Source organism: Solea solea, chromosome 19 (genome assembly GCF_958295425.1).
Source record: "Solea solea chromosome 19, fSolSol10.1, whole genome shotgun sequence".
NCBI lineage: Eukaryota > Metazoa > Chordata > Actinopteri > Pleuronectiformes > Soleidae > Solea > Solea solea.
In genome coordinates, this window is record NC_081152.1 from 18,668,128 (window position 1) to 18,695,415 (window position 27,288).

Consider the following 27,288-nt stretch of genomic DNA (forward strand, 5'->3'; position numbering starts at 1 on the left):
CGTTTGTGTTTTAGTGTGGACAATCAGAAACCTCAGAAATACATTTTTGAAAACTGCAGAGTTGTGTTTTAGCGTGGATGGATGCACAGAAATAGAAACCTTTATTTTGAAAGCTGCAATGTTGTGTTTTTGTGTGGGCGAGCTAAAACTGAGACTTGTTTTGAAAACTTCTGTGTTGGTTGTTAGTGAAGAACAGACTTTTCTTTTGAAAACTGTGGGGTTGCCTTTTAGTGTGGACAAACAGAACTTCAAACTGGGAGTTTATTTTTAAAAGCTGTTAGGCGGTGTATTTGTGTGGATAAATAGAAGGTAAGGTTGATTTAGAAAGTGACAGGGTTGTGTTTTAGTGTGGACAAACAGATCATATAATTGCGTCATATTCTTCCCTCATTGGTCACACTCCAATCATGTGATTATTTTCCATAAGAACTGGGAACTTCTTGGTCGGGGAATTCATTTTTCATCTGGTAAACACTTCATTCGTTCAATCTGGCGCCACCATCAGGTCACAGGTAGATTGCACCTGTTAAACATTTGCACCGATTTTTCTTTTCACCATTTATTAATTTAGTCGACTTTCACATGAACATGAAATCATGATACATTGGAGCTTCAGGACTCCTGATGTCTCCTGATGTCTCCTGATGTCTGCGGCCTGTAAATTCCTGCGGCACTTGAAGTATCCACCGTCACAGTTACTGTAGCATGGCTCAGATTTATCTCCAGCGAGCCACTGGGGGGAGGGGGGGGGGTGTGCCACCGCTGCTACGATGACCCCATACATCACACCTTGTGCGAGCACATATTTAGTGCCTTCCCTCGTCTCCGCCCCGCCCATTAAAAGTAAATAATCTGCGGAGAATGAGGCATTTGTCGGGAGTGCTGCTATTCTTCATACGTGACAGGTATCTGTTTACACAAAGCTGAGAAGGTGTGTGAGGAGGACGTGAGAGGACTCTCATTTCCCAGACATTAAACCCATCGTTTTACCCCCTCTTTCACACTTCTACACACACACACACACACAGTGACTGCAGCTCTCCGCATTAAACCCAGTATAAAGACATAAATGCGCCGCGCTCACTTCATTAACACAAATTTGTTAATGAGCTCAGAGAGAAACCAATTAGAAATTAAGAGCCGCCATCACGCGGGGAAATAAATGAGAGGATGCTCTGATGTTGCTGCATATTTATGACGCTGAACTCGCTCCATACCTTCAGATAAATCATGCAAATTCATGAAGTGAAGCTTTTGTTTTATTACAGCGCGTTTATGTCATGTTCAGTGTCTGAGCGAAGGTAGGGCTGACGGAGGCTCATCACCGTTATTTATGGCCACTTCCTCTATGTGTGTGTGTGTGTAACAGATGTTTGACACTGAGCAGATGTTGTCGGACTTTAGCGTCATTGTCCAATTAACAAGTGATTTAAACACGTCACGTGTAAACAACAACAACAGGAAAAAGTATTTCTTTAGTAATAAAAGTGTAAAGAGGGAATTCAGTTTTAATTTTTCTGTTTAATTATATTTTAGAAATGTAGTTAATTTGGTTATACATAGGATTATATATATAGACAATAATTGTTCATAAAGACGTAATAACAGATTTTACACAATACAAGCTCTGTATTCTACAAACGTTACCTGGGTGATAAATAGTTGGTCGTACGTGAAGATATAATCACTTTTCTTGAATTGTTCAATTGTACGTAACTATGTGATAAGTGGATAAGTCGTACTGATCCCTGTGATCATTTGTAAAGACAATAAGTGGTTCATTGATGATGTAATAACCTGTTTATTTACAGGTAAAAGCATACAAAATAGTAATAACAAAATTTTTGATCTTCATGGTTCTACGTAAAGTTTTTAATCGTACAATTGTTCGTAACCACGGAATTAAGTTGTGATGATTGTACTTTAAGATGTAATTATTGTTCATCATTATTATTATATTTAAAAAACATGTTAATTGGTAAAAAAAAGAAAACGTCATTTTGTGGTTGCTGGTTCAAATCCCCATCAGGTCAAGGGCTGGAGTGTCCCTGAGCAAGGTGGCTAATAGAGGTGTGGGGTGGAACGAGTAAAATATTGCGATATTTTATATATTATATCGCATTTGAGACACCAAGTATGTTTTTTCGGCATAGAATTTTTAACTAATGTTACAAATAAACATTACATTTTTTGGCCATTAGCATAAAAAATAAAATTGCTTTTTCAGTCCACTTGATGGCGCCAAGTGCTCACGCTCACTAGAGCTGTTGTGTGAGTATATCGCAATGTATGATTTGGGAAAATACTCAAATATCATGATAATATCGTATCGCTTTGTCTCTTGAGATTCCTGCCCCTAATAATTGGGCTTGTAAGCGGAGGGTTGCTGGTTTGAATCAGGGGTTCTACGTCCAGTGTCCTCCTAGTTCTGGTCCCAAGTCTGGATAAATCATCTGCTATAGCGCCCCCTAGAACGGGAGGAGCCAAAGGGAAAAAAAGACAGATAAATTGTTAAAGACATAATAATTGCATATAAACTTGTAACAACTGCTTTATTTAGTTCTGTAATTGTCCATATAATTGGAATAAAGGGTAATAATATTAGTTTAATTGTATATAAATATTTTTTTAGTAACTTAACTCAGTAATCATCAGTAAAAACGTGTAAAGTGGTTTAAGGACATAGTATATGTTTCTTATATAATGATGTATTAAGAGGTGAAAAGTGTTTATCGGGGGTAATTGTACATAAAGAGCCACTAAGTGTTTTATTTATCCAGTATAATCTTATATATAAAGAGGCGATAAGTGTTTGAGAGTTATTAATTTTTCATCGTGTCAGATCTCGGCAGCGGCTGCAGTTTTCAATCACTGAGACGATTCTCGTGATAAATAATAGATGTGGTCGATCCTGAGAGAAGCTCTGCGGCGTTAAATGAGCTGAGCTCACAAAGAGCGAGGAGGAGGAGGAGGAGGAGGAGGAGGAGGAGGTGGAGGAGGAGGAGGAGGACGACTAAACGCTCCCAGCATTCATGTCCGTGTCAGGAACTTTTAAACACCCCATGGTTCCTCAGAAAGTGGCCTTGAACCCGGGCCCTGCCGGGCGCCGGCCCCTGACCCCGCACCGCTCTGTGAACATGATTGCTTTTGTTCTGCCGCGAATATTTAAATGGCGCTTTATAAAAGGCGTGGAGTGCAGGTCGTAACACGGCGATTCTTCCACACTGGTACAGATGCGGTGTGCGAGTGGGGGGTCACAGCTCGCCGCTTAACAAAGCCGCGCATGGTTAAAATGATCCAGACTGCACATTCACTGCAATTTAGCTTGAGTAATAGACGGAGGTCACGCTGGGTCACTTTCAATTTCCACTTCCAGCAGAGAAAAATGAAAACAAGTCATTTGCACAAATCTGAATAATTCAGTCACTCAGGAAGAGCAGAGATGGAAATATGAGCGGGAGAGGATAAAGGACGAGCAGGGAGACACTGTTGCATGTCGTGTGGTAATGACGACCGGCCCCTCAGTCGTCGAGCATAAAGGCTAATGATGAATCTGACAGAGGATATGAATCCAGATGTAAGAATAAAGCGTCTCTTTCTCACTCGGGAGGCGCTGCCTCTGCCTCTGCTGAGCTTTTAAACTTATCATAAATGTATTAAGATCGCAGCGGGCCATGAAACAGCTGTAGACAATTAATCTTCTGCAAATCTTATCCGAGGAATTGGTTTCTGCAAAGTAACATCTGCTGCGAGCGGCGATTATTCATGGGCAACGCTCAGCCGCCGCAGCGCTTTTATGCATAGGGCACAATCATTGCCAATGAAGTAAAAATTTATAGTTTTCCCTGTTCAGTAAAAATAACATTCAGCAGCATTAAAACATCATCCATCAACATTGTCCTGGGGCCCGGGGCCATCCCAGGCTCAGAAATTAAAAAGTATTCATTCTGCAGAGAAGTCGCCGCTACAGCGCGACGCTCCACTGAACTGATGCTGGGCTGTTTTTTCTTTTTTCTTTTTTTCGTCTCCTTTCCAGAGCTGCTCAGAGTGAAATTGGAGACGTGGGCTCGGCTGCCAGCGCTGCTTTTTGCTCTGGTTGGTGGAAGAGGGAGAGATGAACCTCGTCTCCCTGGAGACGGGGATCACACACGGCAGCCATGATGGATGACAGTCAACATGGAGTTGCCAAATATGAAGTTGGAATAAAATCAGGCAGCGTAATTTTCTTTGAAAGTGATTTCTGCGGCAAGTTGTGTCACAGTTCACGAATCGAGCAAACTAAATACTGAGGACACGCGCTGTGTCGCTGATCTCACACACACACACACACACACACACGTGTTAATGACCTTTAACATTCAATACAAATCATCAAATTATGAACTGTAAATAACGTATTCGTTTAGCATTAAATTGAGTTTATTTATCTTTCTTTTCCATCTTTCTTGAAGCATAACATTTCAAAACATCAACATCACATTATAAAAGTAAGGAGTCTCACAATGGTTCACACTTTAACATCTGCTAATACAACTTTGTTTTTATGTTGATTTCTAACTCGTTCATGAAATAGAACAGATATTTTCTCAGTCTTTTAACTGTATAAACTTTTTCCTCTTGATGTTTAATAGTACGCTTAAGGCTAATGTAGCTCATTTTCGTGAAATGCACATATGATGCATCTCTGAATCTGATGCTGCCTTTAAGTACCTTGGTGTTTCCCATGTTCTTGTGTGATTGAGGCTAGTAAAGTCACGTTTTCTTCAGATTTTGTCATTTTAGACATATATGTTATTTTTTGGATCACAAAATGTGACCGGAAGTGGCAGCATTAATTACATTTTTAGTGCATTTTATTTGTATGTATGGGTAATAATTTCTCTCTTAAGTGTAGCAAGTTTTAATTGGAGCGCCCCCTGTAGTTGTAGTCCAAGTTGTCAACCTCCACCTTTGCGAGATTTCTAGTACATAACCTTGAAATAATGCTAACGTTAACCCCCAAATACCAAATAACTTGACTTGTGAAGTTCTGTGGAAAATGAAACACAGTATTCCAGTGTGATATCTTTATCAGTTCAGTCTTCTAAAGCAGCTGGAACACACAAAACTTTTTTGTGTAATAAACCTTTAAAAAAAAAAAAAAAAAAAAACTGTTAAAGATTAAAACAGCACATAAAACTACTCCTCCCATGAGTCATTGCTGGCAGGTTTTTCATTAACCTACCTAAGTTGTGAAACCTGATCAGTCTGCAAAATCTTACAGTAATCTGATTACTTTAGTCTTTTATTAACATTTAGATGTTTTTAATGTGTTTTAAAACCATTTTATCTCCTGGTCCAGAAGTAATAAATACAGAAGTAAAATGGTGGAACAGCCGTAGACGCAGAGATAAAGAACAGAACATCGTTTATATTTCACTTGCACAGAGTAGATTGAAATGTAATTTAATGATGGATAATAATAGCACAGAGAGAAAGTTTGTATAAACTGCAGCTGCGGGACGACAGACGAAGAATATGAGATTGATAGAGATCCTCGTCTTCATTCTCCAACTGTTGTAATCTCACAGATGGTGACATCATTTAGAACAGAGGCTGTTTCGCTGGAGCCGCGCCAGCCGCTAGCTTCATACCCGTTTGATCATCTGTAACCGTGGGCTGATTTTGACACATGGCAGTGTTTAAAATAAATAAATAAATCAATAAATAAAAAACCTAGAAATCAATCTTCATAGTTGTTTCCGGTTGTTAATTATGGAAAATAATAAAAGTTGTTATGTTAAAAAACATAATCCCTAAAAGAACAAAAGAGCTGAATTAACTTTTTTAGAAATGAAGTAAAACATTTAAAATGGACAGACATCAACAATATGTAAACCAGAGTTCCTTTACCTCGATCACCGTCTGTCCCTGACCTAACTTAGTAAAAAATACGCTGAGTCATCCACATTTAACAACTCTTAAATCTTCTGATAATGTTAATTATCCTGACCTAGCTACTTTAGCTGCCATAGCCTGTTAAGCTTGTTATGTATTGCTAACATTAGATAAGGTAGATATTTATCTAATGTTAGCAACTTAACTTATCAAGCTATTTTTCAAGCTTGTATTTTAAAGGCTAATAGCTAAGATAGCTATAATGCAACTTAACTTGTTAAGCATATATATCCTGCTTAGCTATTAGCCTGTAAAATACTAGCTTGATAAGTGTGAAAAAAAAAAAAAAATAATAATTACCGTGACAAGTTAGGTTGCTAACATTTTCATTTACTTTAGTTAACTTAGCAGGTAAAATTCCAGCATGACAAGTTTACAAAAAATGTACTTGACGAGTTGCTAATGTTAGATACGTATCTATGTGTACATATGTAGCTTTAGCATACTTAGCTTCTCCTCTAATCTTTATTATTTTGTCCACAAAATTATTTTTGAGTTGTGACTCAAAAATTTAGCAAGTCATTCTTTGTAACATAAATATAAAATATCTGCCAGTAAATACATTTGATTATTATCCCGTAAATTGTTATTTTTTTCCCCCAGTATTGTTAAGCATTTTAAGACATGTAGTAAATGGTTTTATTCCGGCTATTGTTGGATCTTTATGTCTTGTAAAGACACTAGTAACAAATGAGTTTAGTGACACCACTAATGGACACTTCAATACGTCTGTTATAGTTAAATAAAGGTAAATATGTCTGCGATGATTAGGATCAGGTGTAAGTACAGACTAGAGACTCTGGTCTGTAACGTGTCGTCTACCTGGTGGCCTCAGTGAGGGAGCGGCCATGTTTGAACGCGGCGTCTATTGTCGAACGCGACACGCTCAATTTATCATTAGTTGTGAGGGAAGAACGGATGAGTACACATTCAATTTAGTTCTGCTGCGTTCTTCATTCATCACGCCGCCTCATCATCCATCATCTGAGATCCACAGCAAAGTTTAACGCAATTAACCGCGCGCAGTGATAATTTCATATTAATGAACCGAGACATTGATTGGATCATTCATTTGATGAGGTTGTCAGTGAGAAGCTTTCAGTGTGTTTCTTTTGTTTCGTGTCTCTGTGGAGGTTTATGTTCGTCTCCGCCGCCGCCGCCTTCTGCCTTTATACAACAAGCTGTGAGAAATTGGAAAAGTTGCAGCGATAGATAGGAGGTGACCTGGAAACAAAAGCAATCAAGGCTGCAGGAGGATGTCAAGAGCAGCGGGGCCACCAGCCACCGCCACCGCCATCAGGCTGGGATCCAGCCGCTCTGTCAATAAAGGCAGAAATAGCCTGTGAGGCGCGGGGCCTCGCACCTTCATGTACCTGCACACAGGACATTTTTCATGGGTTTCACCTCCACTCAGTAAAACACAATAAATATGATTCCTCTCATATCAACCAGAGGAGGGGAAAAACAAAACAAAACAAAAAAAAACGAGGAGGTCAGTGACTCTTCTCTGTTCTACTCGTCCAATCACAGCAGCACATAATTATTTTCTAAACTAAATAAACTGGAATTTAACCACAGATCAATCAGTTCTCCTTATGAAGAACTTCAGACTCAATCACAGCGGAGGGGGGAAAAAAATCAATTCTGACCAATTATAGCTGCTTTCATTAGCGTATGCTAATGAGACGCGTTCAGGAAAAGACCTGGTGTCAGGTTTCCCCCTAATGGTGGACTGACATATCCATTCATACTGTACTTACTGTATATATGTACATAACTGTATCACTGGTACACAGAAGACACAGTTCCTCAAAAATGTCTTTAATTTTCATTAATTACATAATGAACGACATAATAAACTACACATTACTCTACATAAACTACAATCAAATACATGAACAACATATTTGCCATAACAAACTACATAATGAAATACAGTCATATATATATATATGTGTGTACATATATATACATAAACTACATAAGCTACATAATAAACTGAACAATAGGTTTTATGAAGTAAACAATAAACTACACAATTAGCTCTGCATAAAGTACAATAACGTGCATAAAATACATAATGTACATAAACAACACATTAAGCAAGCAACACAACTGCATAAACTACAATACATAAACTGTTAACGTAGTTTTGTGACATAAACTCTCATATTAACGTATTTTTGTGAAATATACACTGATATTAACATTGTAGTTTTGTGATATATATACTCATGTTACATTGTAGTTTTGTGAAGCATATACTCATATTAACGTAGTTCTGTGACATATATACTCATATTAAAGTTGTAATTTTGTGACATTTATACTCATGTTTACGTTGTAGTTTTGTGACAGATATACTCATGTTTACGTTGTAGTTTTGTGACAAATATACTAATGTTTACGTTGTAGTTCTGTGACATTTCTACTCATGTTTACATTGTAGTTTTGTGACCGATATACTCATGTTTACGTTGTAGTTTTGTGACAGATATACTCATGTTTACGTTGTAGTTTTGTGACAGATATACTCATGTTTACGGTGTAGTTTTGTGACAAATATACTCATGTTACTTTGTAGTTTTGTGACCTATATACTCATGTTTACGTTGTAGTTTTGTGACATTTATACTCATGTTTACGTTGTAGTTTTGTGACATTTATACTCATGTTTACGTTGTAGTTTTGTGACAGATATACTCATGTTTACGTTGTAGTTCTGTGACATTTATACTCATGTTTACGATGTAGTTTTGTGACGTATATACTCATGTTTACGTTGCAGTTCTGTGACGTATATACTCTCATATGAACGTAGTTTTGTGACGTATATATTAACGTTGTATTTTTGTGACATATATACTCTCGACGTTGTAGTTTTCACATTTCCGCTGTCTTGTTGTCGCGTTGACATCGTGTTTGTAATATTTCTCTTGTGTTTCAGTGACAGTCGGATGAAACGAGTGACCACAGGAGAATAAAGTGATTCAGATGATTCCACTCACATCAGACAAAGAAGCAGCACAAGCAGAGGAAGAGGTGCATGCTGGGTACTGAGATGCGTATTGATCCTGGTCAGCTTCACATACATCACAGCGGGACACACAGCAATGTATTTAGAGACATTACGCCGCAGCTAATGGCGGAGCCTCAGTCATTTAGGGCCGTGAGTGGTCGCGGCGCTCGCTTCCCAGCACAGCGTCATTTACTATGATGTCGTCTGTGACTCCATTCACCGCCATTCACTTTGTAAATGTATTCATATTTACTGAGTCCACCTGCGTTTGTACACATCACGGGGAAATGGAGGCAGCGTATGTGGTCGTATGGAGGTCACTGCCAGGCCTTTTATGATGTCCCTCCGAAATCTATCTGAATCACATTAAAGTGGAGCTAAAGACGTGCAGACACATACATCACGGTAAACGGTGGCGCAGTGGCGCTCGCCAAGAATCCCACCTCAACAATCGGGTTATAGAATCCGATTAATAATTCACAATCCTGTTAGTGCAGAACAAACATTTCTGTTCAGCCGCACGAGTGGTATTAAAGGCGTGAGCTGCAGCTGTAAGCCACAATCACTGCACACACACACACACACACACACACACGTTTGTGCTTCAGTCATAGTGAGGACCCTTATAGACATAATGCATCCCTTTAGCCCCTTACCCTTACCATAACCATCGCAACTAAGTGCCTAATTTTAAAACCAGGTCTCAACCCACAAAAAGCCCTTTAAAGAAGTGAAGACCAGACAAAATGTCCTCACTTTGCCAAAATGTCCTCACTACGATGGTTTATACCATTTGTTGGTCCTCACAGACGGCCAATACAAGAACACACACACACACACGCGGTCTCATCCACTCGTTCATGTGTCAATTATTTCCGCCATTAATCGATGTGTGACCGTTCACATGTGAGACCTGATGAAAACGTGTCAGTCTTTAATCACTAACTTACCTGTGGATGAATCATTTAAAGGGCCAGTGCGTAACTTTACTGGAGGCGTTTGTTTATATATTTAAGTGTTTAATCATATTTTGTTTTGTAGTTTTCTGTCATTTCAGAGAAGGGTCTTTGCAGTACGGAGGACGTCATCTTGTGCCACTGTGTTTCTATAGCAATCCGAACTGACAGCCCACGTTTTGAAGTGGGAGGTTACATTGCAAATGAAGAAGAATGAAAGAATAATTTTTGGTATGTGAAGGCCACCGTAGATCCCAGACAGAGTTAAGCAGAGAGGAGTTCTCTGTTACAATGTGCAGTCTCACCACTAGGTGTCATTATTTATTTCCACATTGCACCTTTAAGAAGGGCCACACGGTGGTGTAGTGGTTAGCACTCTCGCCTTGCAGCGAGAAGACCCGGGTTCGAGCCCCGGTTGGAACAAGGGCCTTTCTGCATGGAGTTTGCATGTTCTCCCCGTGTGTGTGTGGGTTCTCTCCGGGTTCTCCGGCTTCCTCCCACAGTCCAAAAACATGCAATGTGGAGATAGGTAAATTGGACACTCTAAATTGACCATAGGAGTGAGTGTGAGAGTGACTGGTTGTTCGTCTCTATCTGTGTGTGTCCCTGCGATGGACTGGCGAACTGTCCAGGGTGTACCCCGCCTATCGTAGCTGAGATTGGCACAGCACCCCCCGCGACCCTCTGGTTGAGGATAAAGCGGTAGATGATGACTGACTGACTGACCTTTAAGAAGCGGAATTCACAGGAACAGAATCATCTATTATCCAAAGAATCGACGAGTAATTGTTACCTCTTTAGGACATTCTTCTGTCATAAACACTGACCTTGTCAGGACCAGAAGTCTTCATGGAGACCAGAACCTGTTCCTAATGAGGCAGAACCTCATTTCTGAGGAACTGTTTAAGTCCAAATGAATGGACGTCACTGCAGAGTCTTTAAAATTAAAGATGATGTGTGAGTCATGTGACCCGGGCACTGACCTCCAACAGGTGACATGTGACACATCAGTGAGATTATTTTATCTTATCAAACAATGTTCAATTTAATAATATAAAGCTAATAAAGATAATTTAATATCCGACGAGATAATCCCTGCTCTGTTCACCTGCTCTGACGAATCATGTGTTACCATTAAACCTGCACAGTCTTTTAATTATCGATTACTAATTGATTCATTACTGTAGAGATTTTTTTCTAGTTTCTAAATTAAAACAAACACTGACACAACACAAATGTACCATTTAATCTAATAATCCCTACTTTCTTTGGCCATAATCTACATCCTTAGATGTTCAAGGACTGTAGTGAGCAGCAATAACAACCAGATATTTTTACAATCATAAGATTGTCTTTAACTCTATAACATTGTTACATCATAAACATATATGTCTTATTTGATGTAAACATGAGAGATACACTGGATTTGTAAAATGTATCATTTACTTTTAAATACTGTTCTGTCTGATAAATAAATATCTATTATCATATTCTTATGAAAGGAGTTCTTTTAAAGCTACAATTGGATTACTAATAATTTGAATGAGTTAAATTAGTTTCTATGCTCTGTTTTAGTCCAGCTTTTTGTTTTTTGTCTCTTTCTATCATTCTTTAGTCTGTTTTCATTTGGATTTATAATTGTATTTAATTCAAAATGTTTCACATTTTTAGCAGTTATTTTGTTTTTATGTCATTAAGTCGTAAAAACCTGGACAGATCTGAGTAGATTTGGCTTTTTACTTTTATTGTTAATCATGATTTACTGTGTTTTTTATGTTCATATTGTACAGCTTTACCTTGTAAAGAGTGTTTTAAAGCAAAATGCTTATTTCCAACACGTGTCCATGGGATTAGAAAGAAGAATTAAAGTTACTAGATTAGAAAATAGGCTAAAAAGCATTAAAGTATTAACTTTTGACACAAAAACATCAGATTCAGTTTAATGTGAAGTGCATATTTTAAGGGAAGAAAGAAAAAATTGAGCTAAAAGAAGAGAGAACAAGTTAAAGTTAATGTTTGACTATATTCTAATGCATTTCACAGTTATAACAGACATGACTACAGTTAATTCCATAACACAAGTGCAGACACGTCATGAATGACTCACAGCAAAGAGGCAAATTATTTGACCTTGTTTTCAGATTTTCATGAAGTTTAAGGATGAATTAATGCACAAAAACACGTTCCAATAACTGGTTTGATTATTATAGTTTATATTCAGACGTTAAAGGAAGGAAAAGCAGAATTAACAGAACAGTTTAGCGTCTATGATATAATATATAATATGAAAGGGTCAGTGATGAGGATCAAACTGTGGCTCCACATGAATTCATCTCTGCTGTGATGAATGCAGAGATTGATGGATTTATTCTTTATGAAGCTGCTTCACTGTTTTCTTGCTGCGTCGCGTTTGACAGATTTGGTTGTTGATGAGTTTTTAAAGAACTCTTTATTTTATTTTTCTCCAGATGCAGCAGCGGTCTTAGTTTTAATATTACTTATATCATTATCATTATTATTATTAGAAGTAGAAGTACTTCTTCTAAATTACATCAAATCTGTAATAATGGAACCTGTGGTTTTACCTTTATTATTTTTGGTTTTGGTTTTATTTATTTATTGTATTATGTTAGAATAAATAATAAAACTAAGATGCTGGAGAATAATGTAGAGAAGATAAATTAGTCCTGTTCTCTGAAATTGTTTTTGTTGTTTTTAACCAACCTTGACATTTTATTGTGTATTACCTCAACATTGTGTTTATTTCTTTTATATTGGGTGACAGCTGTGATTTGTCTGTTGTAACATTGTTATGCTGCCCTCTTGTGGCTACGAGATTATAATCTCAATGAGATTTTTACCTGGTCAAAACAAATGATATTACTAATGTAATTATTATTACTGAACACAAGTTTAAATATGACATTATCGTAATAAGAGAGTGGATAAATGAATGAATCATTTTATTTGTGTTTGGTTTGTAAACAGTTTGCTGATCATGTGACTTCTTTAATCTCTAAACCTTGAATCAACATAATTCAGATTTTCAGTCACATTCAGATCAAAATAAAACAGTGTTTAACAAAATAAAGTGAAATTAAAACACAGAGGATCAGGTTTTACACAAAGAAATTATAAAAAAAAATCACCTTATTTATTAAAAATTAAGAGAAATCAACACATGTTCATATATAAACACACATGTGGTGCATATTTATTATATGCAGGGGGGAAAAATACATTTATTTATTAATTAAATAAGACTTAAGCAGCAATTTACAAGCAATTTCTCATTTTTGATTGTTGCTTTAAATTTGAACAGAACACAGTATTTCATTTCATGTAAATATTATAATGTAATACATCATGTTTAGGAAAAACTGACGTCGTCACCGCATCTCTTTGATTTTGTCCCCAAGGCTCCTGGAAAAGCAAACATTGAGACAGAAAACGACACCAGACCATTTTTATTTGTTTTATATGTTTTTTGCTATATTGTTTTTGAACTTGTTTTAATGTTCTTATTTAACTTTTCCTCCTTTGTCCTCTACTCGTTAGTTTCCTTCTCTTCTTGTCTTTCCTGAGTTGTTGTCTTGATGATGACGGACAGTTGTGTTGGGATGTTTTCATGAGGTTCGCCTGAAGCCCTTCAATCATCCATCATTTTGATTTTTGAGTGAACCGCTGTCAGACGCTGCCACCTGCTGGTGAAAACACATAACTGCGTGCAGGCTCTCTGAGCTGAAGACCAAAAAAAGAACGGCAGGTGGACACAGACACAGGTTTGTCTCAGTCCTCAGTGTCTCTGTTATTGTGTCCAGTGATGAAGCTGCTGTATTTCTTCTGCTGCTCCTCCTTTAGTGAGTCCTTCACCTTCCCTCTCTTCAGTCCTCCGTCCCTGAGACAACAAGGAGGACAATAATCGCCACGGCAACCATCAGCAAGAACAAAGCAGGTAAGAAACAGTAAAGTTTGCAAATGAAAGCCCTCAGTAAATTGAAGAAACCAGGAAAAAACTGTTTATATCCACTTAATAAAAGACTCAGTGAATAAAATCTACATCTGCTTAAGTCTATATATCTTTTATATATATATATGTATATACATATATATATATATATATATATATATATATATATATATATATATATGTAGTAACACCTGTATCTCAGTGTTACACAGCGATTTCTGCCTGGAAAGTTAAGTGTTTATCACTTTGTAAACCACTCACTCTCCCACACCGAACCCCATTGAGAAAATGACCAATTTTAACATCACAGCACACAGGAGTTTTTAATCCACTGCTGCCTCCATCACTGAGTTCAAATGTGCTATTTTGTGATTTCTCAGTTTGAAATCCTTCATTCAGATTTACCTCAGTGACACAAAGTGACCACACTAGGCAGCAGTGGACGAGCAGCTCCTGTGTTACTGTGAACTTAAAACAATGGTTTTCCCTCTGGACTTTGGTGTGGGGGGATCCTGCAGCTACAAGTACCTAAAATCTGCTTTCTCTGGTATCACCAGTATCATGTTTTAATTGAATTATACATTTTTTTAATAATATTTTAGTTTTAATTGTCAGTCATTAACAAAGTTTAGTTACTTTCAACCACTGTAATCAGATTGAGTAATCAGATTACTCACCAGTCCAGGTCCAGTAATCCTCCCTGTTGAGCGATGGCAGATTTCACTCTGTTGGCAAACTGTGCTGCATCCTCGCCGTCCTGCGCCGTCGCCATAGAAACACACATCATATAACATGTTATTCATGTTGTCATATTTACACAGATTCATTCCATGTGTTTGTGGACGTGGCCTCACCTGTATGGTCATCGGGGGGAGGTACCACACGTTGACGACGATGGCCCAGCTCGTCATCATTCGCAGCAGGTAACTCACCATGTTGTATTTCCCGCTGTTCCAGAACGCGTCGCCAAAACGAGGGTCATACTGAGACACAGAGGGGGAGGAGTCAGAACAAAGGGGGCGCAGTCGTAGGTCAAACACCATACAGCCACATTTTCTGCCTTGTTCCCTCCCTTTCCTCCTCCCCTTCCTTCTTTCAAACCCTTCCTTCTTTCCTCTCTACCTGCTCTCTTTCCTCTATTCCTCCCTTCCTCCTTTCTAACTCCCCCTTTTTCTCACTTCCTTACTTCTTCCTTTCTTCTTTACTCTCTGCATTACTGTCTTTCGCTCTTGTTTCCTTGCTCTGTCCATTTGTTCCTTTCTCCTCTCTACCCTCCTTCCTATCTCCCTCTGTTATTTCCTTCTTCCCTCGATTCTTCCTTTCCTCTCTGCCTTCCTTCCTTCCCTCCTCACTGTCTTTCCCTCTTCTATTCCTCGCTCCCTCCATTCTTCCTTCTTTCCCTCCTCACTGTCTTTCCCTCTTCTATTCCTTGCTCTCTCCATTCTTCCTTTCTACTCTGCTTTCTTTCCTACCCTCCTAATTCCTTCCTTCCCTCCTCACTCTTTCCCTCTTCTATTCCCCGCTCCCTCCTCTCTTTTCCTTCTTTCATTTCCTCTCTGCTTTCCTTTCTTCCATCCTCACTCTTTCCCTCTTCTATTCCTCGCTCCCTCCATTCTTCCTTTACGATCTGCTTCTTTCCTACCCTCCTAATTCCTTCCTTCCCTCCCCACTGTCTTTCCCTCTTCTTTCCTCGCTCCCTTCATTCCTTTCCTCCTTCCCTCCCTCCATGTGATGCGTGTCATGACCTTTAACCTTGATAGTGACGGGGTGGATGGTTCCTCCGATCTCGAAGCTTCCTTTCTTGAACATCATGACGGACGTGTTGTTGATGCAGGTTCCTGTTTGAAACACAGACGCGTGATGACGTCATCACGGATCAGCCGCTCACATGACCAGAGCAAATATCACTGACCTTCAGGAAATATCAGGATGGGAAGTTTGGTCTTGGCTGCGACGTGATCTCGGAGCCTGCGGGGACAGAACGTGCCTGTCGTCACGGTGACGAGACTTAACAACGTTTGTGTCAGAGCTGTGACGGCGAGGTCTGCGTCTCACCTGCTGGTCACTGTGTGACGGTCCTTCATCTCCGACCGCTCGAACCAAACGTGAGGACACGACCTCACCATCGACTTCTGCATGACGCCCATCAGGCCGCCGTGAATCTGACCCACCTGAGGACGACAGCGACGCAGAAACGTCACGGTGCGTCACCGATACGCCCAAACACCGCGGCTCACGTTACTCACCATCGCATAACAGCCATCGTTGGCCAAAATCACGATGTCGATGGGCGTGGTGTGATTGGCAACACAGATCCCGCCTTTCTGAGGTTTGTTTTCTCTGCAGATGAAAACACATGAAGTACAAACACCACAAATACTCCAATACAAGAACTTATACAATAAGATTGTCACATATCAGCCGATAGTTGTTTACCTTTAATCTTACAGGCTGAGCAAAGTCAGCTACACACTTTTCACTTTTTTTTTTTTTTAATTAATATGATTTAATTTGAATTAACTCTGGTCAAACTTCCTGAGCTCCACTCAACCACTCAACCTTTCAACCAGAGGAAGCTTGCCTACCACTGATGGTACATGTACCACAGTTTGAGAACCATGGATATAGTATACATTATTGCAGTTGTGGCTGCCATTGAACATAAAACCAAAGAAAAGAAAAGGAGGACGAAAGTCAACATAAGATCAACTACTGAAACACAATTTGCCAATAATTTACTTAAAAATCCCCAAAACTGCTGTTAGTTGTTTTGACAGGAAGTGCAGGCAGTAGTTTTAGTGAGGCGGTGACGTCATCACCTGTGGTGGTAGTTGATGGTGGCCGACAAACCTCTGGCACAGATTCTGTAGCAGGTCAGGTGGATGAGTTCACTGAGCCACGTCTTCACACTGACACACACAGAGAGGAAACATACACGTATGTATACATACAGTACATACATGTGGTTTATAAACACAGCATCATCACACCTGCTCTCAGGTAAATATCCAATCAGAGTCGTTCCGATGATGAGCCACGAGAGGCCGATGATGGCGAGCGTGATCCTGCAGGAACAGGAAATGCTCATGTTTACGTTATTACATCATCACCACCTGCGTCCTGTGACGGTGTGTGTGTGTGTGTGTGTGTGTGTGTGTGTGTGTGTGTCACTCACTGACCTGAAAGGGAAGAGGATGCCATATCGCACGAAGACGCCGAGGCCCCAGATGACGGTGAGCCGGAGGCTGATGTAGTGGAAGTTCTGGTTGGTGCGTGTGAGGAGGTTCCAGGAGGCGAGCTCCTCAGAGGAGAAGCGCTGAGTCACCTGGTCGTCCGCAATGCTCTCCAAGCCCTTCTTATAGAAGTAGAGGGCGTCGCTCAGGGAGAACTCCGCCCCCGCGATGTCCGACCCAGAGTGGCGCTGCGTCAGCGTCATTTCCTCCTCCATGGAGCCGCCCTCTCGCTCAATGATGCCTGAACGATACACAACAGAAAACTACACTGCAGGTAGGTCGGAAGACAGGTGGTGGACTATGTGATTAAGGTGTGTTGTCATGGTAACATAATTCATAACCCTGAGGACAACAATGTATGTGATGTGAGATCCTCAAAAGACAAGACCTCTCACTGTATTCTGATTTATTGGACATTTATTGGCACACAGTTTGTAAACACTTCTCTCCCACACCAAAGCCCATTGCAAAAATCTGCGTTTTTAGCCCATGAGGACACAGCAGCTGCTGTCTACTGCTGCCTCATTTGCTACATTTGTGGCACTGAAGTGAATCTGACTAAAGAATTTCAAACACTGAAGTCACAAAATAACACATGTGAACCTGCTGATGGAAGAAAACAGTGGACCAACAACTCCTCTGTGACAGGATGTAAAATCGCTGATTTTCTCTATGGAGTCTGGTGTAAAGGCGTGAGCGGTTTACAAAGGTCCTGTTGAAAAGGTTTGTCTAAAAGTGAAATAAAGGGCTGACCATATTCCTAACATATGTATATGTTACCATATGTGTATTTTATTTTATGTCTTTTGTTTAGTGGTTAAAATCTGTTGTCCATGTTTTCCAGGAACTTTTGCCAGAATGCCCTTGGCTGCGTTTCAATCCAGGGGGGTGAACAGAGTGCAGTCACTGACTAAGTAAGTGTGAGTATGTAATACAAGCACAACTCAAAAAACATAAGAAGCTGAATGTTAATACGGTGAAGTGTATGGGGTGTAAAGGGTTAAAAGCTGCCACAATAATAAACAACCGTAGATAAGCACAGAATAAACACATATGACGGATATATATATAATGAGGTGAGAGAGTGGCTCCAGTGTTTCTCAACAAAACTCCACCAGTCGCTGCTGAAACTAAACTTGTGTAATCTGCTGTTGCATCATCATCCTGAGACAAACATGTGCCACGCTGCCGAGCACACCAGCATCACACACACACACACACACACGAGGATCAGCATCACATGATCTGTGTGCAGTTGAGTTCTCATGATGTACTGACCACACACACTTCTTATAGGAATCTTTATATACTGATTTTAACATCCGATATGCTGCTAATCCTTCTCTGATCAAAGGTCAGAGGTCATCTGATATTGACTCACCGTTGGGCAGAGGAACAGGAACACTGGGCTGCTCCTCGCGTCCTCTCTGGATTCGCACTGTCGCCCACTAGGAAACAGTTACACTGTTGTCATGAACTTTAACCTCTGACCCTGCTGCACATGTAATGTCATTAATGACCTGTGTTACCTTGAGGATTTTGACCAGGACCTGGATGTAGACGCCGGTGACGCCCAGAGAGAGACCGAACATGGCAGGCAGCATGATGAGGAACACCACCACGAACATCCACACCTGGAAAACACTCACCGCCACACTCCACACGTCCTCCATCTCACTGAGAGGTCACTGAGAGGTCACCGAGAGGTCACACCATCATCTGCAGGACTAACAAATCGTATCAGGAGTGATACGATTATTTTACAACATAAAAATGTAGTTTTCATGTCTGTGCATGAGTTCAACAGACGAAACCCTAACTGTCAATTACAAATATCATATTGTATTACATTGTATTTGTGCTTAAGTAAAAGTACACAGGTAAATGTACAAATACTCAGAGAATTAAATTTGACTGTAGTACTAAATATACCAAACTGAACTAAAGTGGAACCAAACTTAAACATTTTATGTAAACTATCATTAAGATACATTTGGACTAAATCCAAACTTTATCTATCACTGAACTAAATATAATTTAAACTTAAATTGGAACTGTGAATAAAATAAACTTGACATTAATATAAAGTAAAAGTAAATCAAACTTTAACGATACAAAACTAAACTTAGTTTAGTTTAACTAAACTTACACTTACCTGAACTAAACCAAATTTAATCATTGACAGAATTGAAATTAAACTAACCTAAACCTTAAGTAAACTAAATTTAATCTTTGACAAAACTTAAATGAAACAAATCTCAACCTAAGGTAAACTAAACCACTTAAAATTGCACATATTTTCTTTAAACTTAAACTGATCTAGACTGAAGTAACCCAAAACTAAACCTGACTTAAACTAAGGCTGAGGAACTCACTGAAATCTACAGTAAGTTCACTAAAACCAAACTAGTGTTACGTTAAATACCTGGACCGGATTCTCGTCGGATTCTCGTCGTGTGAACAGTCCTTTTTCCTGACCAGCAGTCTGATGTCACTGGGCTGTTTACATCTAAATTAAACTACACTAAGTTAAAAAGTTAAGTTAAACTGAACTTAACTCGACATAAACACGTGTTGTTGTTGAGTTCAATTTAAATACCTGCGGTGAATAACGGTTCCTCCGGTGTGAACGTCCTGCTCAGTTTGATGACCTGTCTCACTGAAGACACCCCCCCCTTCACGGACTGTCAATGAGCTCTTTAAGACACGCCCCTATCGCTGCCTCCTGCTGACGCGTCGCGCAGGAGAAACGCAGATTTCCCGTGCGGTTATGTGGCGCAGCGGTGACATTTGGAACAAAGATGTTTGTTGTGAGGAAGCAGCATGGCGGAGCCGTCTGTTCAAATGTCCGGGATTGTTTTAGCTTCTCTCATGTTCCAGCATGTTAACAGCAACTCTGACGTGGTAAGTGACATTTTTGTTACTGTTTTAAAAAGTCTGTTTTCAGTAGAGCGTCCTGTGGGGTTAGCTTTAACTGTTAGCCAAACTAGCAAAGAGGACAGACGCGTCCCCGTGTCAATTAAGTTTAATTAACTTCAATTACTGAGTGAAATTTTGTTGTAAAGGTTTTATATTATGATGTCAAGAAATGCTCGTGTTCTCGGTGTAGATAAAAGTCAACACAACGGCGTTTCTGCAACTTTTTAGCTCAGCAAAACGTAAACAATCGCTCTCGTGCACCAGACTACATTCTAAAATCCTCACATTTAAAGTTACAGTGGATACAGACAAGTCTAAGTGTTTTTTGATTGACGATTGAACCCATATTTAAGGTAGTCTGTGTCTGCTGATTAATTCGGCAAGTGTACATTTGAACATTTTACGATAAAAATTGGTATAAGTATTGTGTTTAAGAAGAGGCGCCAAGTTCTCCAAACATCAGAGCTGAGGTCAAACTGAAAAACACAGCAGAGTTAGCAATACAGTGGTGCGTTTAAGTACAATCTGTATTTATGACTACATGACAAAAAACTGAAGTGAAATACTTTTATTTTTGTTTATTAATGATCTATTAAAATATTAACACAGACAAAATGAATGATTGTATACTAGCATAGATCAGACTTTGAACACCTGAATGCATCATGAAGTAATGAGAGTATAATATAAACCCAAAATATTCAATTTAAAAAACGTAATTCTTAGTAAAGATGTGAGTGAATGATGATGACTGTGTCCTCTTGTCTCGCTGCAGGAGGGTCTGGTCCTTGGACAGAGCAGGGTCGACGAGCAGATCACCATCAGTGACTCTCAGGCTGATCACATTCACATTGAGGAGATTTACAGTGAGTTTGTCTCAGTCACATGACGTCAAGTTTAGGCTGCATAATCACTTCTTTACTGCACTACATTCCCTGAGCAGAAATTACTAGATTATTAAGTGACTTAAAAAAATGTGATTACATGTGTTCTTCTACTGTGAGACTCAAAGATGATACTTATGTTCTTGAGGTTAAGATTTCTTAGGCAGTAATTCTGACAGAAATCTGATGTTTGTGTCACTTTGTAAACAACTTACTCAGTCCAAAGTCCATAGAGAAAATCAGCATTTTTAGCACACAGGGACACAGGAGCAGTGGGGTCTGCTGCTGCCTCGTTTTGTAAGTTTGTGTCACTGAAGTTAATCTGAACAAAGGCTTTCGAACACAGAAGTTACAAAATAACAGACTCCTATGAGGAAAGCAGTAGTGGATCCTCCTATCCTATACTCCTATCTGCTGTGATGTAAAACAGCTGATTTTCTCTATGGACTTTGGTGTGGACGAGGACTCAACTTATGTGAATGAAGAACCTGATTTTTGTCTTCTGTCCTTTTATTAATAGTAATAATAATAATAATAATAGTAATACTTTTTCTTCCACAGATGTTCAGAAATATGTTGCATTCCATGAATCAAACCAGTAAGTTGTCTTTTTTTATGCTGAGTTTAAAGAGAGGAAAAAAAGTGAAGTAATTTGACGTATTTGTGTCTGTGAAGCCTTTACAACAGTGTAGGAGATGTGGACATGGAGGCAGTAAAGAAAATCCTTGCAGATGACAAGCAGGTAAAAAAACACATAAACCTTCCTCGTATGGTTTGACAATGATGATGATGATGATGACATAATGTTCCACACCTGCAGCAGAGTGTGATTGGCTGGTACAGACAGAGGAGGAACACGGAGCAGCAGATGACCTTCAGAGAAAAGATTGTCCATGAGAAGCTGAGGACGTCTCTGTCCAACCCTCACCTGGTGTTTGTGCTGCTCACGTCCACTCAAGTGTCATCAATAGGCTCCACCCACAGGATGGAGTACGCCGCCTTCATCTCCCTCAGCAGGTGATGACCTTGCTACTCTGATTACAGATGTACTTTAGTTTTTTGTACTGTATATTCAAGGCTAATACGTTCCTGATTTTTTTCCGTGTTTGAACCACATGTTGATGATTGTGTTTTAACTTTGTCGTGTCGTTGTGTGTTCTTTGTTGAAGTCACTTCCTGCGCGTCCCTGTGCTCGTCACTAACCTGGGTTTACTGGATCAGCTGGCGTACTGGAAAACGTCGGCTCCCTTTTCGGCCACAGGCTATAACCTCGCCATGAAGAAACACGGGTACGGTGGATGCAGCCATTTTGACATGTTTTGACTGTTGTCACCCATCACTGGACTGTGTGACTGTGAACCAGCATGCACTCTGAAATTTGACCTTAGTCAACTTGTTTGAACCCTGAATTTGTTAATTTACACCTGTGATTATTTTTTTGCCCACTGCAAAGAGCCCAATCCTGTCATTCTGTCTTTTCCAGGTCAAGGTTCTTCTCGTCTAACGGGCTCCTGAAAGAAGTCAACGAAATGAACAAGATGAACGAGTCGCTGCAGACGGAGCTTCAGGTGAGTGGAGGAGTGAACACTGTCACCACAACTGGCAGTTTTTAATGATCACGTTTAAAACATGTTGCTGCGGCTGTTGCAGAAAATTTTAGTTTGAGGTCAATGAATAATGTGGTTATTGTGATGGAACTTGCCACTGTATTAGTTACCTCTTTAGGACTTTTTTCTGTTAAGGACTAAGATTTGAATTATGGGTAAGATTAGGGATAATGATTTGTTACACTGTCTTAATGCAGTCCTGTGTGTGTTGGACAGAAAGCGTGTGCAGACGTGGAGGAGACCGAGCGTCAGGTGGAAACACTGCAGGCTGAAGTTTCGGCTCTAAGGAAAATAATTGAAGAAAAGAAGCGAAGCAAAGCTGGAAAAGGTGGGTGTGGCCTGCAGATGTGACATACATCTTATATCACTGGTGTTTCTAATAAGTTTGGTATTGATTCATTATTGATTTTGTGTGTGTTGTTCCAGAAACTGTCGCTGTTCCCTCAGAAGAGAAAAACAACGTCCTGTTGTGCGACGCCGTTAAAGCGCTCTTCTCCTGCTCGCCACTGTTTCACACTCAAACTGTAACCCTTGATGCATTTCCTGTTCCGGACGGCTGCTGCAGCTCTGGGAGCAATGGACACGTTTCCATGGCGGCGCAGACCAAGTCTGACGCGCCAAACTCGAGCACGGCAACGACGAGCTGTCGGCTGAGGCAGACGTTGGCGAGGAGGAAGAGGAAACGCTGGAACACCGAGTCGTGACGTGGCGAGGCGTTTGCTGACACACGGGAATAACACTGTAATAACACAGACTCTATTTTCACTTGTCAAGTCTACGAGGACATGATGTCATCAAACCTTCAGGTCGAAAACTGTTCAGATACAAACTTTTACAAACCAGTTAATGTTAATTTGAAAAGTCAACCACTTTTAAGAAATAAATCTTTTTTTAGTTTTAATGACTTAGATTAATAAAGCGCCTTTCACGAAACCCAAGGTCGCTGTACAGTTGAGAACAGAGAAGAAAACCAGAAAAAAACACACACTAGCAAACAAACAATCAGGTGGCAAAAGCTGGCTGGAACAAGTGTCGCTTCAACAGAGATTTAAATTACTCCAGAGTTGGTGCCTGGCGAACAGCCAGAGGGAGTGAGTTCCAGAGGGTTGGAGCAGTGACACTGAAAGCCCTGTTACCAAAGCTTTGCCTGCAGGTCCAGGGAACGGAGAGGAGACCTAGGTCAGCAGACCCGCAGGTTCCGGGAGGGACGGTGCACATGGAGGAGGTCGGAGAGATAATGTGGAGCAAGTGAATGGAGAGACTTGTAGCAAAGGAGGAGAAGCTTGAAGGTGACCCGGAACTAAACGGGGAGCCAGTGCAGTTGTTTCAGTGTGGGGTGATGTGTTGCCATGATTTGGTCTGAGTGAGAACTCTAGCAGCAGAGTTCTGGACAAGTTTGAGCCTATCCAGGGTTTTCTTTGGGACCACAAACAGGACGGCATTACAGTAGTCCAGGCGTGATGTAATGAAGGAATGTATGAGGGTTTCAGCGACAGAATCATTGAGCGATGGCCAAAATCGGGAGATATTTTTGAGCAGAGTAGAGTCCAGAATGACACCCAGGTTGTGATCCTGTGGACAGTGAAGTGGTGATGTCAACAGAGAGGACCAGATCTCCCACCTTGTTGAGGAGAGACTTTGGACCAACGACAATCAACTTTGTCTTCTGGCTGTTTAGTTGGAGCAGGTTAGAGGTCAGCCAAGATTTAATTTCCTGTAAATAGTTGATAAGTGATTGTGGAGGAAGCTGAGTGGACAGAGATGTGCTGAGGAAGGGTTGAGTATCATCAGCATAGCAGTGGAAGTGAAGACCATAGTGGCGAAAAATCATGTCAAAGCAGGAGCATGTATATGGAGAAGAGGAGAGGGCCAAGGGCAGAACCTTGTGGAACACCATGGTTGACTGGGGCGTGGTGGGAGCGTGAACCATGAATGGAGATGAACTCTTTCCTGTCAGAGAGGTAGGAGTGGAACCAGGACAGGGCAGTACCGTTGAGTCCAAGGTGAGCGGAAAGGCGCTTCAGCAGAATGGAGTGGGAAACAGTGTCGAAGGCTGCGGTGAGATCCAGCAAGGCCAAGTAACCAGAGTTTTGTTTAAATATTCAGTCTCCTCAGATACTCTTCAGAGACGCGTCAGTTTACTATCGCCGTTATGGAGATCTAACTTGCGACATGATTGGGTTTTAATGTTTCTATTTCTGCTCGGTGTGTAAACAGGAAGTGAAGCCTGGCACAACATTACGCATAACAACTTTACTACACATGATTACACATTAAATACACACACATGCACATTAACTCAGGTGTTTGACGTTGAAGACAGTCGGGTCCCTCATGAACTGTGGGTGTTTGTGAGTCACGGACATGAAACCTGGAGGAGGAAATGACATGGTCAGAGTTAAATGTGTCTCATGTTACAAATCAAATGTCCATTTTAGTGAAAAAACTTTTTTTCCAGCAGCAGAAACATATTTACCCATCGACTGAGCTTTCTTTATGGCTTTGGACACTTGTTTCTGTTTTATTCCGCACAGGCCTGAAAAACAACACAGTAGAGATGGTACCAGAGCCATTTCCTGTACTTTATACACTTATTGTGGTAACAGAAACGTAGGACAGAGGGAGCTGCAATGTAAACTGCTCCTTCATGCTTCTTTCTTTACTTATTTCTTTATTTAATGTATTGCTCCGTAAGCTGTTGCCCACTTGATGATTTAATTAAGCTACACTGTTCCTGTGTATCAGCCTGTTTTGAGCCAGGTTCTGTCACGTTCACTATTCCTTTTTATCTTACAGTTTATCTATGCATTCACTTCAATTACCGGTCTGCTCATCTCTGCAGCTGGCAAACACAAGAGAGCACCTGATGGTAACTATTAGGGTCAGATACAGAAACCCTGCCATGGCTCAGTTTGTTGTTGCTTTAAACCTCAAGCTTTAGCACAGCTCGAGTCGGAGGCTGAGCAGTTTTTACGATTCTTCTTCTGGAGGTCCATGATGTTGCATATCTGCCCTCTTCTGGAGTTAGAAAGCATCCATCATATTCTGTCTTTATTTCTTCTCATCCCTTGTCCTTATTCGTATCTCTCACTATCAGTCCTAACCTGTGAGCTCTTGCTACAAGGCAAAGGCTCTAGTAGCCACTAGTCCGTTGTGAGGCCCTTGTGATTTTCTCATAACTTAAATTATCCTTAAGTAAAAATTTGGCAATGATTAATATAACGAGAACTGGTCCTCCTAAGGTACAAGTGTAATTTAGTCTGTGCCATTAAATTCGCAGATTAAGTCCCTAACCCTCACCTAGATGAACTGTTCTCCACATCGAAATGGAAGTAGTCTTTCAGGTTTTCTAAGTGAAGCCCAGGAAGTAAGAGAAAACAAGCATTAGCCACTAGGGGGTGAGCCTGGTGGTTTAAAAAAATGCCTCTACTTGAATAGATGTCCACAGGAAAATTAGCCTCTAACTTTATTTGATTTATATCGTCAGTAAACAAATTCCCTGAGGAATGAATGGTCTTAATCACTTGTTTTATGTCTTCTCCAATAGAACATGGTGTCAATTTTGTAAACTGTGTCCAAATTTAGAGGAAAATAGAGGATATACGAAGGGATGGCAGTGTGGCCGACAGCTGGTATCGTCCAGTAGGACCAAGTGTGAATGTTTTGCAAACATAAAGACTATGTCCGGTTTAAATACAATCCATGACTTCATGCAGATAAAAACACAGCTTTGCTCACCTGTGATGTGTCGGCCGTAAATCCTGCCTGTGTGAGGTGAGACAAACTGGGACAGCAGCTGTGACGAGAACAGGTGAGACAGGAAGTGATGAACAGTGAGAACATCAACAGTGATCACACAGACCTGAAGTGAGGTCACTTTATAACTGTGATCTGAAACACACGTGTCCAGGTGTCCCTCACACACTCACCTGTGTATTTTTAAAGTCTACCGCCACGTTACAGAGGGCACATCCCTTCGGTGGCTCTTTGAACGGGTTGTCCATCTTCACGAGCTTTAACACGACGAGACAAACGACATCACATGATTTAAATAACTCATTAATAACTGACATTAAAAAGGCAGGTTACTGTAGTTAAATATTTTACCCACCACGTCATCTTTGCGTTGGACCACGGTCGACGTCAAACTTCTAGAACCTACAAAAAAAACAAATGTTTTTTCTTCGTGACATTTTCTGCATTTTCACATGCTGGCTAAAGTTAGCATTAGCAGCTGATGTCACAAGTGAATGTCAATATGTATTTAAAACAAGAAAACGACGGATTATTGTGTGACGCAGTAACATTTGTGACACATTCACACAGATGCCGGTGTGTTTATTTAGTCTTACCTTTCATTCCCTGTTGGAATAAAATAGATTTTAACCGCTGCGACATCCGCAGAGAAAACATTTTTGACCTGACACAGGACAGGAAGCGGTCCGACACTTGAGAACGTCTGTCTCTGACTGTTCGTTCTAAAACAATACGTTCTCATCGCTGTTTTGTTGCCAGAAATATAGCAGTGTAAATTGAAGCTGTGTGTTCAAGTAGTGTTTTATTCAATTGTACTTGAATGTATTGTTGCTTCAGGTTTACTGTTGTGTTATTTCTGTGGATACCATTGGTTCCACCTTGGGTTTCGGAAACGATTAAATGTTACTCGCGTCAAAGATACGAGAAGACAAATCATAAATCTGACGGTATTTACGGAAGTCGCTTCACGTTATTTAGAAAATTATTTATGAAATAAAATATGTCAA

At 40.2% G+C, this 27,288-nt stretch overlaps 3 protein-coding genes and 1 long non-coding RNA gene across 6 annotated transcripts; 2 read left to right on the forward strand and 2 right to left on the reverse strand.

Annotated features, from left to right (window-relative positions):
• Positions 1-13,049: 13,049 nt before the first annotated feature.
• On the reverse strand, positions 13,050-18,788 carry gpat3 (glycerol-3-phosphate acyltransferase 3). The gene is made up of 12 exons (XM_058617096.1): positions 18,645-18,788; positions 18,497-18,563; positions 17,062-17,356; positions 16,873-16,947; positions 16,702-16,791; positions 16,129-16,222; positions 15,938-16,053; positions 15,795-15,850; positions 15,635-15,720; positions 14,737-14,865; positions 14,560-14,639; positions 13,050-13,810 (listed from the first exon to the last, which is right to left on the reverse strand). Exons 1-12 carry the CDS (start codon positions 18,786-18,788, stop codon positions 13,702-13,704), a joined length of 1,341 nt encoding a protein of 446 aa, XP_058473079.1. The 3' UTR covers positions 13,050-13,701.
• LOC131446102 (uncharacterized) lies at positions 17,312-18,775 on the forward strand. Its single transcript, XR_009233889.1, has 3 exons — positions 17,312-17,389; positions 17,960-18,029; positions 18,651-18,775. It is a non-coding gene; the product is annotated as an uncharacterized LOC131446102 (long non-coding RNA).
• Positions 18,789-19,802: 1,014 nt separating the features above from the next.
• abraxas1 (abraxas 1, BRCA1 A complex subunit) lies at positions 19,803-23,426 on the forward strand. 2 transcript variants are annotated; one of them, XM_058617097.1, is made up of 9 exons: positions 19,803-20,019; positions 20,810-20,900; positions 21,480-21,516; positions 21,594-21,660; positions 21,739-21,935; positions 22,088-22,207; positions 22,402-22,486; positions 22,742-22,853; positions 22,952-23,426. In XM_058617097.1, exons 1-9 carry the CDS (start codon positions 19,939-19,941, stop codon positions 23,227-23,229), a joined length of 1,068 nt encoding a protein of 355 aa, XP_058473080.1. In that variant the 5' UTR covers positions 19,803-19,938; the 3' UTR covers positions 23,230-23,426. The 2 variants fall into 2 exon arrangements, with proteins under 2 accessions (XP_058473080.1, XP_058473081.1); XM_058617098.1 differs by having other exon boundaries at positions 21,742-21,935.
• Positions 23,427-24,763: 1,337 nt separating this feature from the next.
• mrps18c (mitochondrial ribosomal protein S18C) lies at positions 24,764-27,153 on the reverse strand. Of its 2 annotated transcripts, XM_058617099.1 has the most exons (6): positions 26,878-27,113; positions 26,637-26,683; positions 26,455-26,538; positions 26,264-26,321; positions 25,002-25,061; positions 24,764-24,896 (listed from the first exon to the last, which is right to left on the reverse strand). In XM_058617099.1, exons 1-6 carry the CDS (start codon positions 26,936-26,938, stop codon positions 24,820-24,822), a joined length of 387 nt encoding a protein of 128 aa, XP_058473082.1. In that variant the 5' UTR covers positions 26,939-27,113; the 3' UTR covers positions 24,764-24,819. The 2 variants fall into 2 exon arrangements, with proteins under 2 accessions (XP_058473082.1, XP_058473083.1); XM_058617100.1 differs by lacking the exon at positions 25,002-25,061 and having other exon boundaries at positions 26,878-27,153.
• Between the last annotated feature and the right edge of the window lie 135 nt (positions 27,154-27,288).